Genomic DNA, 19,692 nt, shown 5'->3' on the forward strand with positions numbered 1-19,692 from the left:
CTCACTGAGAGGGTGATGCAGGCAAGTTTGATCGAGGTATTCAAAAGAGAAGTGGATTGCTGTCTAAAAAAAAAGAATGTGCGAGGTTTTGGGATAAAGCAGGGGAGGGGGATTGGGTAGGATGCTCTCTCAGACAGCATTCATTGGGCTGAATGGCTCCCTTCTGCACTATAAAGATTTTGTGAATTGGCTCTGAAAGCTGACAAATATGGGGTTCTATTCCTTCGTATCTTCATTACTTCTGGAGATGGGATAAAATTAAATTTAAATAAATTTTTTGAACTTTTAAAAAATTTTTGTCCCTTTAATCTCTTTTGCTCTGATTTCCTTTTCTATTGTATTTTCTGTACCCTCTGTCATCCTTTCCTGTGTGTGACTCCAGATCCACAGCATACGTGGTTGAATCTTAACACCCCTCTGAAATGGCCTAGTAAGCCATTCAATCAAAGGGCAATTAGGGATTGGCAACAAATCCCTTGCCAATGATGCCCATGTCTCCTCAAAATATGAAAAAAGTATCTGTGCCACTTTGGTACCATAAAATGGAGAGGCGATGGCCTAGTGGTACTATCGCTGCACAATTAACCCAAAAACTTAGTTAATGCTCTGGATATACAGGTTCGAATCCCACCACGACAGATGGTAGAATCTGAATTCAATTAAAAAAATCTCGAATTAATAATCTACTGATGACCATGAAACCATTGTCGATTGTCAGAACAACCCATCTGGTTCAAAGACAAACAAAGAATAAAGAAAATTACAGCACAGGAACAGGCCCTTCGGCCCTCCAAGCCTGCACCAACCATGTTGCTGAACTGAACTAAAACCCCCTATCCTTCCGGGGACCACATCCCTCTATCCCCATCCTATTCATGTAAATTTCCAGATGCCTCTTAAAATTCACTATCGTATTTGCTTCCACTACTTCCCCTGGCAGCGAGTTCCAGACACCCACCACCCACTAATGTCCGTTAGGGAAGGAAATCTGCTGTCTTTACCTGGTCTGGCCTACATGTGACTTCAGAGCCACAGCAATGTGATTAACTCGCAACTGCCTTCAGGCAACTAGGGATGGGCAATAAATGCTGGCCACGCATTCCCACAAATCTACCTCTTTGTTTAAGATCATTAACAAGAAGTACAAAAATGTTCTTTCAAATGGACTGTAAAGTTGCAGAATACAGCAGGAGTTGTAAACTCAGCTTCCACTAATGTTCATGAAGGCATTTTTGGGGTGATAGAAATTCTCTGATCACCATCTCCTTTGCGTCCACATTGTGGATAAATAAATTTTATAACAGCTTCTCATATAGCAATGGTTTCATTCAGGACAACACTATTGGTCTGTTGCACACATATTCTACGGAAAAAAGAACTTGAGTAAAACAGCAATTTAATTTATGTTTACGGTCTTTATTAAGTGAATTTGAACTTCTGGGACTGAGAACACAACTGATTAAACTCCTGTTAAAGCACGCCAGTGCTAAGCATTGGAGATAAAAAGAAAAGCTTTTTTTAAGTTGCAGAAATCCATATGAAGTGATCTTAAAGTAAAACTTTCAAAAGTAAAAAGAAATTCACACTGTGAGAAAGAGGGTGGAATTTTTCCGTCCCCCTTCCTGGGGAATCAAAGCAGGCAAGACGTAAACGTGAGCGGACCATTGAAAGGTCTATTGACCTTGGATGCGAATTTCTGGTCTGGAGACACACACAGCCAGAAAATCCTGTCCTGAGAATTTGAAATCAGCTTTTTAAAAGATCTGAAATAAAAACTGGTAATAAGGAGGTCCTGTGGCACAGAGAGTACAGTCCCTGTCACTGAGGCAGGAGCTCCCAGTTCCAGTCTCACCCCAGGATTTGATGTCCAGGGAAGGTGCGTTCAGAACTCAAACCTGTTGGGTATCTTTCTGCAAATCCTTCCAACGCACACTGATGGCAGGCGGTGAGAGTGGGCGAGATTTCTGATCAGCCATGTGATGGAAGGAAGAATCGCGCCTTCACCATCACTCCCCATAGCTCCAGGGTACAACATACATGTAAAAGTGTCACGGCAACTCAAACTCCCTGAGTGAACTGTAATGTCACCGCTACCAATGATGAAGCTGTTAGAATGTGACTAGAAATATAACTATTTCACTTATATTCTTATTGAGAAATAAAACCCACTGTTCCCACTTGTCTGGGCCCTCCCACAACATGTTTGACTCCCAACTAGGGGGTGAGGGTAGTTTAAGCAAGTCACATGTTTACCGTCCCTTCTTCAGGGCAATTGGAGTTGGCCAATAATTTGTCAATGACAACCAAGTCTTGAAAAAAAGAGGTCAAAATCTCTAGTAACGTTCCCACCTTCCCCTGGGGCGGCAAGGAACCAGGTTCAATTCCCGTCTTGGGTCACTGTCTGCGTGGAGTTTGTACATTCTCCCCATGTCTGCATGGGTTTCTTCCAGACGCTCCCGTTTCCTCCCACAGTCCGAAAGATTGTGCTGGTTAGATGCATTGTCCGTGTTAAATTCTCCCTCAGTGTACCCGAACAGGTGACTAGGGGATTTTCACAGTAACTTCATTGCAGTGTTAATATAAGCCTACTTGTGACTTAAACTTAAAATCTTTTAGGTCTCAATTTTTGTATAAAAGCCCAATGCTTTTTCTAAGAAGTCAGAGGGGAAATTGTGTCTACTAAAGGGTTTAATGAGAAAAGTTTGTGTGTGCTTTTTTATATTCATTCATGGGATTTGGGCATTGCTGGTTGGACAAGCATTTATTGCCCATCAAGGGGCAACTTAAGAGTCAACCATATTACTGTGAGTGTGGAGACACTGGGGTAGGCCAAACCAGGTAAGGATGGCAGATTTCCTTCCCTAAAGGGACATTAGTGAACTGTGTGGGGTTTGTATAACAATTGATAATGGTTATACTTTTTAAAGTTCCAAATTATTATTGAATTCAAATTTAATCACCTGTCTTGGTGGGGCTCAAATTAAAGCATTATCTCTTGGTTACTTGTCCTCATGATCTCTCGGGTGACATGGTGGCACAGTGGTTAGCACAGCTGTCTCATAGCGTCAGGGACCTGAGTTCAATTCCGGCCTTGGGTCTATGTGGAATTTGCCGGTTTTCCCTATGTCTGTGTGGGTTTTTTTCCAGGTGCTCTGGTTGCCTCCCACAAGTTAGGTAGATTACACCCATGCTAAATTGCCCTTAGTGTGCCAAGACATGTGGGTTCGTGGGATAAGTATGTGGGGTTCTGGGGATAGGGCAGAAGGCGAGCCTGAGTAAGATGCTTTTTTAATGTTTATTCATTAGTGTCACAAGTAGGCTTACATTAACATTGCAATGAAGTTACTGTGAAAACCCCCTAGTCGCCACACTCTGGCACCTCGTTGGGTACACTGAGGGAACATTTAGCATGGCCAATCCACCTAACCAGCATGTCTTTCGGACTGTTGGAGGAAACTGGAGCACACGGAGGAAACCCATGCAGACATGGGGAGAATGTGCAGACTGCACAGACAGTGACCCAAGCTGGGAATCGAATCCGGGCCCTGGCGCTGAGAGGTAGCGGTACTAACCACTGCACCACCCCATGGGAAAGTGGGAGCGTTAGTAGAGATTTTAACCTCACATTTCTTTTTGCACCTTGAGGCAGCAGTGCTGAGCACTGTGCCACCCTGCCGCCACATGTCTATCAGAGGTCGGTGTGGACTCGATGGCCCGAATGGCCTCCTTGTGTACTGCAAGGATTCTATTATTCCCATTATGTAACCGTCTCCCCAGATGAAAATGAGTGGAGGGTACAGTTCAGAAGTTCTGTCAGGGAGGGGGGTAGAGGTAAAATTCTATACAAGTCCCCTCTTGCCAAATGGAATCCACATCAAGGCGTTCATATTTCGTGCAAGCGAAGCAGTCAGGACCACACGAGTCCTCAGCAATGGGCAGGCAGTGGCCGGAGTGGCTCTCCCCCGGGGGGGGGGGGGGGGGCAGGAGGAGATGTAATGCACCTGTTGGGAAGAGTGTGTGCCTTGCCAGCATTGGATCAGTTACAGTCCAACCCCGGGCAGCACATTCCCCACATACACCAGTGTCACCTCTCTAAAAATAGGCAGGGCCACAGTGTGTGCGCGCTGCTGGAGCTGTGAACTCGCCTTTCGCCCGGGGGAAGCCCACTTCGCTTCCACCGAGGAAACTCGAGTTTGTCTCAGAGTAAGCAATGGACTGGTCTTGACAGCTTTCCTTTCGGGAAGCCCTGCTAGCCCTCCAGATGCCATCATCACCGTCCACTGCTTAGCCCTTCCAACTTGCCCTGTGCTCCCTGAATTAGTCCAAAAATAAACTCCAGCTTTTCCTTCGATGAAATCAGTTAGGCGACAAACTTTAGGCTGGTGTTACCCATAGCGTGGGGCTGCTGCAGGAATTTTGCTAAATTCATCTCAGAAAGCCTGACACATGCTAATCTTCTCTGTATCGTTCCAATTTTAGTGTAGGTGCTACCGAAACGAGCAAAACAGGGCATTTCGTTTCAAAGTTCAAACTGTAGCTAATTTGGGATTTCTTGTGTGTTGCACTGTAACATGCAATGGCCACAAATTGTTACACCGTAGGAAGAAGTTCAGGGATAGAATTAAAGCCTAAAAGCTGGTGGGATGTGGAACACTTTTTCTCTCTGTGTGATACACTGTTCTTGCACACAGTCCGGGGAAAGCTACACTGCTTTCAACAACATCAGATAGATAAAAATAAAACACCCCCTGAAACTGGTCAGAGCAATATTCCGCATAGTTAGTACTCACAGTCCGGAGGAACTGAATTTCATCTTCTCCCTCACCCCCTTCAGCCATGGCTTGGTGGAGGAGCCGGCCCCGCTCGCACACTGGACCCTTCGCCCCTCTGCTATCAGCTCGGCTGCGGTATCACAACAGAGCGATCCATGCACACCCCCTTATAGGGGAGGCTTCTCTCACACACACACACACACACACACACACAGAGCTCTCATCTGTCAATCACACCGTCCCTGCCCTTCCATGGCCAGCACAAACACTCTTCCCTCCGTGTTGATTCTCTCACATCGAGGGGAGAAGTTGTTCAAATATTGAATCCTGAATCCCCTAATTAACGGTGGAGAAATGTAACACTGGAGGTGACACTGCTTTTAACGGCTGTTTATGTTACAGTCAGCTCAAAGACACTTTGCTTGTGATATCGATCCGTTATCAATCATAGAATCCCGACAGTGCAGGAGGAGGCCATTCGGCCCATCGAGTCTGCACCAACAACAATCCCATCCTATCCCCATAACCCCACATACTTGCCCTCTAATCCCTCCCCTGAAACTAGGCTCAATTTAGCACGGCCAATCAAGCTAACCCACACATCTTTGGACTGCGAGGGGAAACCAGAGCACCCGGAGGAAACCCACGCAGGCATGGGGAGATCGTGCAGACTCGACATAGACCTAAGCCGGGAATCGAACCCGGGTCCCTGGTGCTGGAGGCAGCAGTGCTAACCACTGTGCTGTCCCAACAAAGTCGATCCACTTTTACATATTTTGTTCCATCGTGGGATGTAGGTGTCACTGGTTAGACCAGCATTCATTGCCCATCACTAATTACCCTTTGAGCAGTTGGTGGGAGCCACCTTATTGAATTATGTGGTGTAGGTGCACCCACAGTGCTGTTAGAGATCTTGACCCAACGGCAGTGAAGGAACAGTGATGTGATTTCAGCCTCAGATATTGTGTGACGTGGAGGAAAACTTCCAAGTAGTGGTGTTCCCAGATGTTTGTTGTCCTTGCCCCTTCTAGGTGGGTGAGGAGGTTGGGGGTTTGAAAGTGCTGTCGAAGGAGCCGTGGTGCGTTCCTGAAGTGCATCTCGTATATAGAATTGTAGAATCCTCACAGTGTAGAAGGAGAGGCCATTTGGCCCATTAAATCTGCACTGACTCTCCAAAACAGCATCCCACCCAGGTACAATCCCCATCCTTTCTCTGTAGCTGGGACTATGTGCTGGTCCTAGGGTCAGGTGGGGAATGACTGGTTAAAATGCCACTTGAATGGTGTTGCGTTTATTGAGTCTTGTTGGAGCTGCACTTATCCAGGCACATGAAAAATATTTCATCACACACTTGACTTGTGCTTCATAGATGGTGGACTGCCTTTATTTACTTAAATATTTGTTTATTAATTAGTGTCATAAATACTCTTACATTAACACTGCCATGAAGTTACAGTGAAAATCCCCTAACTGCCATATTTTGGCACCTGTTCGGGTACACTGAGGGAGAATTTAACATGGTCAATGCACCTAACTAGCACGTCTTTCCCACTGTGGGAGGAAACTGGAGCACCCGGAGGAAACCCACACAGACACAGGGAGAATGTGCAGACTCCTCACAGACGTTGACCCAAGCTGGAAATTGAACATGAGCCCCTGGCACTATGAGGCAGCAGTGCTAACCACTGTGTCACTGTGCTGCACAGTTCACCATTCGGGGTTTGATTAAACGTGCCTATATTCACTGCCCATTTTTTTCCATTTATCGTACCAGTTATCCTTTTCATCTCTGAGAAAGCTGACTGACTGATGTCAGATATTGGTAATGAGGCTGTCCTTCATGAAATAAAGAGTCCTGAAGTGATTGGTACAAAACAATACAATTGCAGTGTTATCCTACAGGGATCTAAGTGCACCCTCCCCCCCCACACACACACAGCTTCCCCGGTTCTTCGCTACAAAGATGGGTACTGAAACTCACAACAGACCCACAGACAGATTAGCTTCTGCTGGAACAGCTGATTGAGTAGCTGGTTTTTGCTGGCTCATAGTTCTGTCCATTCCTGCTGCTGTTCAAGTGATTTTCTGGCTACAATAAAGCATTTTGTGCTCATGTGTTAACCTGACATTAAGAAATCAATACTGGTCTTTGATGGATCCTGAACAATCCTGTCAGATAGCTTTCATAAGACAACTAACAATTGGCAGTTTCATAATCAAATTATTAATTATTATTCCTGATTATTCAAAATAACTATCTGGGTAGACCACAACTCCCTTAGGACTAATTAATTGGGGATTGTTTCTCCTATTTGGTTAATGCAGAATTAGCTCAGAAGACTAAGGAAATTTGGCATGTCAGCTACAACTCTCACTAACTTTTACAGATGCACCATAGAAAGCATTCTTTCTGGTTGTATCACAGCTTGGTATGGGCTCCTGCTCTGCCCAAGACCACAACAAATAAAAAGGGCATGAATGAAGCCCAGTCCATCACACAAACCAGCCTCCCATCCATTGAATTTATCTACCTCTTGCCATGGGAAAGCAGCCAGCATAATTAGGGACGCTAAGCATAGGGACATTCTCTCTTCCACATTCTTCCGTCGGGAAAAAGATACAAAAGTCTGAGGTCACATACCAACCGACTCAAGAACAGCTTCTTCCCTGCTGCTATCAGACTTTTGAATGGACCTACCCTGCATTAAGTTGATCTTTCTCTACATCCTAGCTATGACTGCAACACCACATCCTGCACTCTCTCCTTCCCTTCTCTATGGACGGTATGCTTGTCTGTATAGTGGGCAAGAAACAATACTTTTCACTATATGTTATTATATGTGACAATAATAAATCAAACCTAATCAAATCAGAGTTAAGGGCTGAAACTCTACCACCTTACCCAGCACAGAATCGGTGTGGGTGAGGGTCCGACAATGGAAATCTCCGTTGACCTCGGGCAGGAATTTCCAGTCTCGCCCGAGCAAGGCCATAAGATCCTGCCCAAGGTTGAACTTGATTCTTCTACAGTCTCGTTTGGTCTCCACAGCTTCTTAGTGTTTTGTCTGTATTGCATTTCTCAAGTTGAGACAATTGATGCAATCCAATGCAAGCTTCATTGTACGTTTGGAGTATTTACTGATGACACGGAGAATTCAGAGAGGGCCCTAATACCCTGTTCTGGTGTCATTATTACCGAGTGCAAACTTTCAGCAAAACAATAGGTCTAAAGGAAAATTAATAATCTTTTCTGCTGAGAATGAAACACTTTGGATGTGGCTGATTTTGTCACAATGTTTTCATCAAATGTCAGTTGACCACGGAATTAAAGGATGAGAAAGAGGGGTTTGACTTCCATTAACTAGAAGCTTTGAACCTGAAAATGTCCTTAAAGAAACCAACAGCTGAACCACTTCTTCACCGAGGACAAAGATTTCCTTTAAGCATCACCGTAAACCTCTTCTACATTTTATATTTAACACATGAAACTACAAAAGGTCATGAATTTAGCACAGGGTATCACGCAAAGCAGCCCTCCAGCTGCCTCAGAAAAGCAACCAGCATAGTTAGGGACGCCACGCACCCCAGACATTCTCTCTTCTACTTTCTTCGTCAAAAGCCTGAGGTCACGTACCAACCAACTCAAGAACAGCTTCTTCCCTGCTGCCAGACTTTTGAATGGACCTATCATATATTAAGCTGATCTTTCTCTACACCCTAACGATGAGTGTAATACTACATTCTGCACCCTCTCATTTCCTTCTCTCCTATGCAGCATGGTAGCACAGTGGTGCCTCACAGCGCCAGAGACCTGGGTTTGATTCACAGCTTGGGTCACCATCTGTGTGGAGATTGCACGTTCTCCCCGTCTGCTCCCGTTTCCTCCCACATTCTGAAAGATCTGCTGGTTAGATGCATTGACCAGAACAGATGCCGGATTGTGGCGACTAGAGGAATTTCACAGTAACTTGGCGGCACAGTAGCACCGTGGTTAGCATTGCTGCTTCACAGCTCCAGGGTCCTGGGTTCAATTCCTGGCTTGGGTCACTGTCTGTGTGGAGTTTGCACATTCTCCTCAAGTCTGTGTGGGTTTCCTCCAGGTGCTCCGGTTTCCTCCCACAGTCCAAAGATGTGCGGGTTAGGTTGATAGGCTATGCTAAGAAATTGTCCCTTAGCGTCCAGGGATGCGTAAGTAGAGGGATTAGTGGGTATAATATGTAGGGATATGGCACGAGGGCCTGGATGGGATCGTGTTTCATACAGACTTGATGGGCTGAAGGGCCTCTTTCTGCACTGTAGGGTTTTATGATTCATTGCAGTGTTAATGTAAGCCTTACCTGTGACTAATAAACAATAAACTTTATAAACTATTCTATGAATGGTATGCTTTGTCTGTATAGCACACAAAAAACAATACTTTTCACTATATCCCAATACATGTGACAATAATAAATCAAAATTTACAAGTTTCCTGCATTGGATATCTTATCTCACAATTTCCTCCTTTAATTAGATTTTTATATTTATTGATAAACTGGCTTCCAGAAGGAGGATGTATTTTATTGTTAACACAGGAGATGGTATCAGTTCTCCGCAGCATGTTTTGTTTTAAGATACAGTCATAATTCTAAATTCATGTTTATACAATTGGAAACAGGCCTGGGTACCAATATAATTCTCATTTAAGTAGTATTGATTTTAACTTATTGTCCTCATTGCTGGTGGTACAGTAAGACAAAACTTAATCTTATTAATAAGGCTCTTTGACACACACCCCAATGAGTGTCTGACTAGTTTTACAAATATGAAGTTTGTAAGATTGTTGGACTTGGCACTATCTCTTTAATTGGTGGTGGAATGAAGGGAGTCATATTTGTGATCCACGCTAAATTCTGCCTGACAACAAGTTTGGGGGGTTTGGTTGCTCAAGGTTAAAGGTTCACTTACTTGGAAGAAGGTGTGAGATATTCACACCTGTAAATAACGACCAGGGCAGCTGTGCTGATGGTGGACACATTACATCTCCATGGCCTGAATCCTTTGAGAACATGTTCCCCACCAACTCTGACAGGCTTGCTGCCATTTTACAATCAGTAAGAAGTCTCACAACACCAGGTTAAAGTTTTCTTACTGTGTTTAGCCCAGTCCAACGCCGGCATCTCCGCATCATTTTACAATCAGACCTGCATTGTTTGGCAACAGGTGGGAGCTCCCACCTCATTTGGACAGAAGTCCCGCCTTGGAGAGCCATTGGCCAATCAGGTTGGCTGGCAGCTCTCAAGGCCCTCCTGGCACAGCGCTGCAGTGGCCGGAAGAGGCACTGCAGTGACATGACTGGGATGAAGCATTGGGGCATGGAGGTCAGGTAAGTGGTAAGAGTACCGGGGGGGTGAGAGTATTGGACACCTGGGGAGCAGGTGGGCGCAGTTGGGTTCCTGGTTTTATTCCAGCGGGTGGAGAGGGAGATCCAGTTGGGCTTCTTTTGGAGTTGCCCCCCCTTCCTTCCTTCCCTAGATTTAGGTAGTTAATTTTTTTATATTCCTTCCCCCATGCACCACCCCCCCCTCACCACTTCCAATCTGTCATCTGCCTGCTTAAGGGCCTTCACTGGGCAAGGATGGGCAGAATCCTCTGAGGCACCGTTGTTCTACCAGAAGGTCTGGGTCAGGGCGGCATGATCCTTGAAGGAATACCATCTATATAATTTCATTTATTTCTTCACTTCTAAAATCTCGCTTCCCATCTTGCTTTCCAGCATCCCACCCCGTACAACCCCCAACCTACTGGGACCGAGTGCCACATTCCTCAGATTGTCCTCTGACGATCTGTACTTTTATTCTGCCATTCACAAATTCCGATCTCTTAATGGAGCTATTAGCACTATTTTCAACCTTAATAAAGGTCACCATTTACATTCCCTTTGTCCTAGAACCATAGAATCCCTGCGGTGTAGAAGGAGGCCATTCTGCCCATTGAGTCTCCACCAACCACAATCCCACCCAGGCCCGATCCCCACAACCCCATGAATCTACTCTAGCTAGTCCCCCTAACACTAAGGTGCTAATTAGCACGGCCAATCCACATAACCCACACATCTTTGAAATGTGGGAGAAAACTGGAGCACCCAGAGGAAACCCACGCAGACATGGGGAGAATGTGCAAACTCCTTACAGACAGTGACTCAAGCCAGGAATTGAACCCAGGACCCTGTTGCTGTGAAGCAGCAGTGCTAACCACTGTGCTACCGTACCGCCCAGTCGTCTGCCAGTCCTATCAGTTGCAGCCACCCGAACCACTCCCACTCCCACCCTCATAATATAAACTTTGTCTAACTTTCCTTTTCTTCAGCTCTGATAAAGGATCATCCAGACTCTGAGCATTGGCTCTATTCTCTCTCCACAGGTGCTGTCAGACCTGCTGAGATTTTCCAGCAATTTCTGTTTTTGTTTCACCTTCCTTTGTGCTTGGTATTGTTCCAGCAGGTGAGGAGCTCCTTCTCTCCCTGTATTCCAATGACTTCAATTGTATTTGGGCACAAAGATGCGATTCAGTTATATGCTACCTCAATGTGAAGGACTCTCACCTGTCAGCCCTGGAATTCAGTTATTTTCTCCATGTATGGGTCAAGCCTTGTCAAAACTTGTGGAACCAAGTGTTTCTGGTCGAACCTAAACCTTGCATCGCTGAGCAGATTAATGGAGAGTTGGTGTCGCAATGGTATTGATCGTTTATCAATTTACAAGTGACTGAGGTTGGATTGATAGGGCAACAATTAGCTGGAATGGGTTTGTCCTCCGTTTTGTGGACAGGACATAGCCAATCATAGAATAATGGAACCCCTACAGAGCATAAGGAGGCCATTTGGCCCATCGGGTCTGCACCAACAACAATCCCACCTAGGCTCTATCCCCATAACCCCACATACTTACGCCACTAATCTCTCTACGCTACACATTCTGGGACACTAAGAGGCAATTTAGCATGGCCAATGCACACATCTTTGAACTGTGGGAGGAAACTGGAGCACCCAGAGGAAACCCATGCAGACATGGGGAGAACATGCAAACTCCACGCAATCAGAGACCCAAGCCGGGAATTGAACCCGGGCCTTCTGTCTTCAGGTAGTTCCTTTTTTTTGTATTGGTTAACAATATAACTGGGTCAGAAAGTTGAGTCCTCAGTATTACAGCCAGGATGACATCAGGGTCCCTTGTCTTTGCTGTGTGTAATGCCTTCAGCTGCTGATATTATGGGGAGTGAATTGAATTAGCTGAAAGCTGGTTTCTGTGACTGAGGAGGTCTCAGGGGAAGGCTGAGATGGGTCATCCACTTGGCACTTCTGACTGAAGATCGTTATAACTGCTTCAGCATTATCTTTTACACTGAAATGCTGGCTTCTCCCATCACTGAGAATGAAGGTGTTCATGGAACCTCCTCTACCACCATTTCCGACTTGACTGGACAACTTTGATCTGCTCTGTCGGTTGTGAGATCGCTTAGCCCTGCCTATTGCATACTGCTCCCACATGATGGCCATGATGGAGTAAGGGAGATTTTGTGTCATAAGTTTCCAGATTTTGGTGGCTGCAATTCTATTGCAGCTGTTGGCTCACAAAACCTCATCAGTGTTGAGCTGTTAGATTATTCTGAACCTTTCCCATTTAGCATGACAATGGTGCCAGGAATTCACCTCCACAATACACGTCTCTCCCACCAATACTGCCATGGACAAACGCAGCTGCGATAGTTGATTGGTAAGATCGAGCTGGTGCAGGGTTTGGTGGCACAGTTGTTAGCATTGCTGCCTCCAGGGACCCAGGTTCAATTCCCGGCTTGGGTCACTGTCTGTGCAGAGTCTGCACGTTCTCCCCCATGTCTGCTCCGGTTTCCTCCCTTAGTCTGAAAGACATGCAGGTTAAGGGGCATCGGCTGTGATAAATTCTCCCTCAGTGTACCCGAACAGGCGCTGGAGTGTGGCGACTAGGGGATTTTCACAGTAATTTCATTGCAGTGTTAATGTAAGCCGACTTGTGACACTAATAAATAACCTTTATAAATTTAAACTTGAGCAGGGGCAGCACGGTGGCACAGTGGTTAGCACAGCTGCCTCACAGTGGCAGAGATTTGGGTTCAAATCCGGCTTCAGATGACTGTATGGGTGTTTGCACGTTCTCCTCGTGTCTGCTTGGGTTTCCTCTAGGTGCCCCAGTTTCCTGCCACGGTCTAAAGATGTGCAGGGGAGATGGGTTGGCCATGCTAAGTTGCCACTTAGTCTTCTAAGATGTGCAGGTTGGACAGTTACCTGAGGCTGGAATCGAACCCTGTTCTCTGGTGAGGCAGCAATGCTAACTGCTGTGCCATGTGTTCTGTATCAATGTGCCTAGCCCAGTATTCCCATAATGTTTCTATCCAGAGGTTGTGAGCTGGAAGGCTGTTGAGACTCAGTTCAGAGACATCAAGGTAGTCATGGCGCACGGGCAACCTTGGGTAGCTGTAGGTTTTGAGGGTGCAGATGGCAGCGTAGACCAGGTCATTCTGACCCATCTGGTTGATTGGCACAAGGGCAATTCTGGAGCAGGCAGTGAGCTAAATTTCAACATTTCTGACATGGTACACTTGTGGAATATCAGTGACCATACTGGTCGACTATGTTTAAAGCTGGTGGATGTTTGTTAGTATACTATTTCTGTTACAGCTGTTGAGTTACGCAATGTTGGCTGCTCCATTATAGAATATAATCCTCCGAATGGAAAAAAAAATGAATATGTTCTACAGTTCCCTCTAGTGGAGCTGGCACAAGCAGTTGCCACTATTAGTTAGAGAACCCTGTCCCATCTTTCAGGCTGTATTCTTCTGGCTGAACCACCCCCAATTTTCACAGAATCCCTACACTGCAGAAGGAGGCCATTTGGCCCATCAGCTCTGCACCCAACACAATCCCACTTAGGCCCTATTCCTGTAACCGTACACAATCCTGTCAATCCCCCTGACACTAAGGGTCAATTTAGCATGGCCAATCAACTTAATACACACATCTTTTGACTGTGGGAGGAAACCGGAGCACCCAGGGGAAACCCACACAGACACGGGGAGAATGTGCAGACTCAACACAGACAGTGATCCTAGGTTGGAATTGAACCCAGATCCCTGGTGCTGTGAGGCAGCTGTGCTAACCGCTGTGCCACCGTACCACTCCTGATTTTGATGATGTTTACATCTAAGTAACATGCAGATTATTCTTCAAGTTCCTGATCTCACAATATGAGTCTTAGGGAAATCTCCCCTGAATATTTAAAAGTAATTATAAATGCAGTACGGTGGCATAGTGGTTAACACTGTTGCCTCACAGCGCCAGGGACCTGGGCTTAATTCCCGGCTTGGGTCACTGTCTGTGTGGAGTTTGCACGTTCTCTCCGTGTCTGTGTGGGTTTCCTCCAGGTGCTCCAGTTTAGAAGAGTCATAGAATCCCTACAGCGCAGAAAGAGGCCATTTGGTTCATTGATCAGCATCGACAACAATCCCACCAAGGCCCCATTACCTTAACCCCACATATTTACTCCTCTAATCGATCATTCCAGGTCAGTAGGGGGCAATTTAGCATGGTAAATCAACCTAGCCTGCACGTCTTTAGACTGTGGGAGGAAACAGGAGGAAACCCACGCAGCTATGGGGGGAATGTGCGAACTCCACACAGACACTGACCCAAGCCGAGAATTGAACCCAGGTCCCTGACACTGTGAGGCAGCAGAGCTAACCGCTGTGCCATGGTGCCGCCCCACAGTCCTCTCACAGTCCAAAGGGTTAGGCGGATTGGCCATGCTAATTGCCCCTTAGTGTCAGGGGAACTAGCTAGGCTACATGCATGGGGTTATGGGGATAGGGCCTGCGTGGGGTTGTGGTCAATGCGGACTTGATGGGTTGAGTGACCTCCTTTTGCACTGTTGTGTTCTGTGATTCTATAATATTACACTCGTGTGTGAAACTCATTTGTAACATTTATTCGATTTGATAATAAAATTACGGGTTTAAAAGGGGGATAACATGCTAGAAAGGCAAATATATCAAATGTTTGATTCTTCAAGGAAACAACTACCTGTGTATGCATTATGCAAAAAGTACACAGTTGTCTCCAGGGAACAGAGATATTGAGTAAATACGTAATGAACATAATCCACAAATGCAAACTAAAAGATTAATTATAAGTGTGCAGTTTCAGGTTAATTGTTAGTCGGTGCAGGCAATAAAAAGCAATGCAGACAATGATTTGTGGCTGATCTAGGGTAGAAACTGGGGGGGATATAAAGAGAGTATGATGTTGGGAAGTGTGATTTATGCCAGGCACCTGGATTAACCTGATAAGTTATGATATTAAAAGGGTTGGGCAAATGCAGAATTTGTTAGATTTATGTCCTATTCCATGCTGACAGCAATGTATTTTTCTTGTCAGAATTGTCCTCATTAAAATCCTGAGACATATGCATATAAAGTTGGTGCACTTCAGTATTTAAAAAAGGGGACAAAATTGGCTTTGGAGGTTCTTACCATAACTAATTTTAGCCATCTCTGTTCTAGTTTATATAAAAAAAATACAAGTTAATAATAGAATGAAGTCTGTTCCTGGATTGTGCAGCAACAATTTATTTTGCCCATTAAACAGTGACATGGATGAGGTAAACCCTGAAGAGGGTTAAGTGCCAGTATATCTTTCTCAAGTAAAACCAAAACTATACACAGTACTCCAAGTGTGGCTTCACCAGCACCTTATTCGGCTGCAACACAACCTCGCTGTTTTTAAACTCCATCCCTCCACAAAATTCCATTTTCCTTCTTAATTACCTGCTGCACCTGCAAAACTAACTCCTTGTGATTCCTGCACAAGGACACCCAGGTCCCTCTGCATAGCAGCATGCTGCAATTTTTTACCATTTAAATAATTGTCCATTTTGCTGTTATTCCTACCAAAGTGGATGACCTCACGTTTACCAACATTGTACTCCATCTGCCAGCTCCTTGCCCATTCACTTTGACTATCTATATCTCTTTGCAAACTTTCAGCGTCCTCTGCCACCCATCTTAGCGTCATGTGAGAATTTTGACACACTACACTTGGTCCCCAACTCCAAATCATCTATGTAAACTGTAAACAATTGTGGTCCCAACACTGATCGCTGAGGCACACCACTAGTCACTGATCGCCAACCAGAAAAATGTCCATTTGCCTCCACTCTTTGCTTTCTGTTAGTTAACTAATCCTCTATCAATGCGAATATATTACCACTAACACCGTACACCTTTATCTTATGCAGTAGTCTTTGGTGCGGCACCTTGTCAAATGCCTTCTGAAAATCCAGATACACCACACCCACAGGTTCCCATTGTCCACTGGGCATGTAATGTTCTCAAAAAATTCCACCAAATTCGTCAAACGTGACCTTCCCTTCATGAACCCATGCTGTGTCTTACCAATGGGACAATTTATATCCAGATGTCTCGCTATTTCTTCCTTGATGATAGATTCAAGCATTTTCCCTACTACAGAAGTTAAAGGAAGAATCATAGAACCCATACAGTGCAGAAAGAGGCCATACAGCCCATTGAGACTGCACCAACAACAATCCCACTCAAGCCCTATCTCCATAACCCCATGTACTTACCCTGCTAATCCCCTTGACACTAAGGGTCAATTCAGCATGGCCAATCCATCTAACTCACACATCTTTGGACTGTGGGAGGAAACCAGAGCACCCGGAGGAAACCCATGCAGACACGAGGAGAATGTGCAAGCTCCACACAGTTACCCGACACCGGAATTAAAGCCGGGTCCCTGGCACTGTGAGGCAGCAGTGCTAATCACTGTATCACTATGTCATTCTGCGAAATTTTAAATTTGCCCAATTTATTTCTCATTATTAATGTATCGGGTTAATCCAACAGTGTGATGTGGATCATATCCAAGCAGACTTTTCAAAAGTCAGTAAAAGTTGAACATGCCCAGTGAACGGATTTGTGTATGTTTGTCTGATCTCCCTCCGTCACTTTGCAGAAACCTTAAAGAAATGCGATAAATGAGCTCCGAGGAGTATTTTTCTCCAACTCATCTGGTGCTGGGAATCTGGACCTTACTGTCAGAAACAGAGACAAAAACCTTGGTGCTTTTATGAAACAAATGGCTGTGCAAATAGTTAGAACAGAATAGAATCCCTACAGTGCATTGAGCCCATCGAGCCTATGCTCACAACAATCCCACCCCAAGCCACCCCCGCACATTTATTCTGCTAATCTCTCTAATCTACACATCCCCTGACATTAAGGGGCAATTTAGCATGGTCAAACAACCTAACCCGCACATCTTTGGATTATGGGAGGAAACCGGAGCACCCGGAGGAAACCCACGCAGACACAGGGAGAACGTGCAAACTCTGCTCAGACGGTGACCCAAGCCGAGAACCAAATCCGGGTCCCTGGCACTGCGCGGCAGCAGTACTAACCACTGTGCCACCCATGTTGCAATCTCTAGGGCTACAGGCCAGGATTTGGAAGGTGAGATTTGATTCGACTGGTCTTTTTCATCTGGCATGGATGTAATAGTGTGAGTGCACTGCTACCCCACTGCGCCAGGGACCAGGGTTTGATTCTAGTCTTGGGTCATTGTGTGTTTGGAGCCTGCACATTCTCCCTGTGTCTGCATGGGTTTCCTGCATGTGCTCTGGTTTCTTCCCACAGTCCAAAAAATGTGCTGATTAAAAGTTAAAGTTTATTTATTAGTATAACAAGTAGGTTTACATTAACACTGTAATTAAGTTATTGTGAAAATCCCGTAGCTGCCAGACTCCGGTGTCTGTTCAGGTACACTGAGGGAGAATTTAGCACGGCCAATGCATCTGACCAGCACATCCTACAGACTGTGGGAGGAAACCGGAGCACCCAGAGGAAACCCACACAGACACAGGGAGAACGTGCAGACTCCACACAGCTGTGGCAGCTCGGGGATTTTCACCTTATTGCAGTGTTAATGTAAGCCTACTTGTGACAATAATAAATAACCTTTACATCCTTCTGTACCATAAACCTTTCCATGTTCCTATAAATCTTTCGTCCGGTTCCACTTGCTTTATGTGGAAATTTACAGCAGTAGATGGGAGAACGCCCATTATATATATCACACCAAGTGGAACAAAATTAAACTTTTGTTTTTGCTGATTTCCGCTCCTCCATAGTGTTTGAACCAAGCTAATAACTACTGGTTAGGCCTTGTGATGTCTATGGTCATGGTGATTCTGATGTCTGGCAGTCTAAGCAAGTCAAGGCAACGCAGTGATCTGCACCACAAAAGGCATCACTGTATTTATGGAACATTACTTTGCAGCCAAGGCAATGTTCTATTGCTGGAGGGAATTAAATCACAAGGATTTATTTGAAGAAACTAAATAATATGCACACAACACATAATCATCTGATTTTTCTTGAGTAAAAATACAGAGAAAATTGTATGATGGGTTTGTGTTTTGTCCACTTGAACATTATGTTGCTTGAGATCTTATGCTCTAAGTTTACATTTTTTACCATACCAATTTTCTATAACTTAACACACGCGCCGAAATTTTACCCCCCCCTGCTCACCATGGGAATCGGAGGGATGGACAATGGGAAGGTTTGTTGACCTTGGGTGCAATTTTACGGTTTCGGAACAAGCGAGGCTGTAAAATCCCACCCATGAAGATTTGAGCATTGCTAGAAAAAAGGGACATGTTATGGAAGATTTTCATCTTGCACTCATCAGGACAGTCGCAAGGGTAGCAGTTCTAAAGGGAGCAACAGTTTTCAGTGCACGAGGAGAGAGTTCTTGTCCTTCTCCGTAGGCAATCCCTCAGGGTTGAGGGTTTGCTTCCGCACTAATAATGAGGTGACTTGAGGAGTCCAATGTGCGAGGTACAATCTCTGTCACAGGTGGAGCAGAGGATGGTTGAGGGAGCGGGTGAGTGGGGTGCCTGAGTTGTCACATGTTCTTTAGCTGTCAACGCTTGACTTCAGTTTGTACTCAGTGATGGAACTCGAAGTGTTCAGCTCTTTCCCCCGATGCTTTCTCTCTACTTTGGGCATGTTCATTCAATGAGCCTTTATCAATTAAACAGAGGTGTGAGGAGGTGGGAGGGCTGGGGGGAGGGGCAGCAGCCATTCCCTGGCTCATTCCCCATGGCAATATCCTCACCAATCAGAGTTGACCTGCCTACTTCAAATTTAAACACGAGCTCAGCAGTTAACTGTTCCCTGGCGCATTCTCCGTGGCAACGCCTGTACCAATCAGCATCCACCTGCCTACCAATCAGCACTCTCTTCTCATGCTTGTGCCTCAAATTTGGTTTCAGCATCACTCGTTCCTCATCCTGAAATGATGGCCTGTCCACCCGAGTTCAGGCCTTTACTGACCTCTTGGTGGTCTACTTCCTTCAAGTCAAGAAAGGAACAATTGGTGATGACTCTCTCTATCTTAGCCAATTATGTATCCATGCAGTCTCTGCACATTTCATCCCATGGGTTTGTCTGGGAACCATGTTGTGTCATCTCCTACAATGTGGACCTGCGACCATTTGCCACAATAACAATAGCATTGCAATCAAGATTAATACAGCCTTCTATTCTTTTTGACCCTCTTCCTTCCAGCCTGTTTACATCAGTCAATGTGCAATTCATCCGTCCATTAAAGAAGTCACTAATGACATGTTTTCCATTGCAAACACTTTCATCACTTTCCCCATATAACACCACGAAGCAGCAGGATAAGGTTCCAAGGGCTGAATAAATAGCTGGTCTTCCAACACAACCCACATCGCTGCTCTTTCAGACAATGACCTGCCTTCATGAATTGCAAGGGTTTCTACCCCACTAATCAGCAGCTGGGCTCCAGATGGCCAACAGCATA

At 45.3% G+C, this 19,692-nt stretch overlaps 1 protein-coding gene across 5 annotated transcripts in view; it reads right to left on the reverse strand.

The window, feature by feature from the left end:
• The window catches only part of ryr3 (ryanodine receptor 3), a 322,306-nt gene extending 317,393 nt beyond the window's left edge, over window positions 1-4,913 (reverse strand). For all 5 annotated transcript variants that reach the window (XM_080203146.1, XM_080203145.1, XM_080203144.1 and 2 more), the window contains exon 1: window positions 4,791-4,913. In XM_080203146.1, the coding sequence (XP_080059272.1) occupies window positions 4,791-4,838 (48 nt within the window). In that variant the 5' untranslated portion in view covers window positions 4,839-4,913. The remainder of the gene's footprint in view (window positions 1-4,790) is intronic.
• Between the last annotated feature and the right edge of the window lie 14,779 nt (window positions 4,914-19,692).

Source organism: Carcharhinus amblyrhynchos, chromosome 14, assembly GCF_965287045.1.
Source record: "Carcharhinus amblyrhynchos chromosome 14, sCarAmb.v2.hapA, whole genome shotgun sequence".
Classification (NCBI taxonomy): domain Eukaryota; kingdom Metazoa; phylum Chordata; class Chondrichthyes; order Carcharhiniformes; family Carcharhinidae; genus Carcharhinus; species Carcharhinus amblyrhynchos.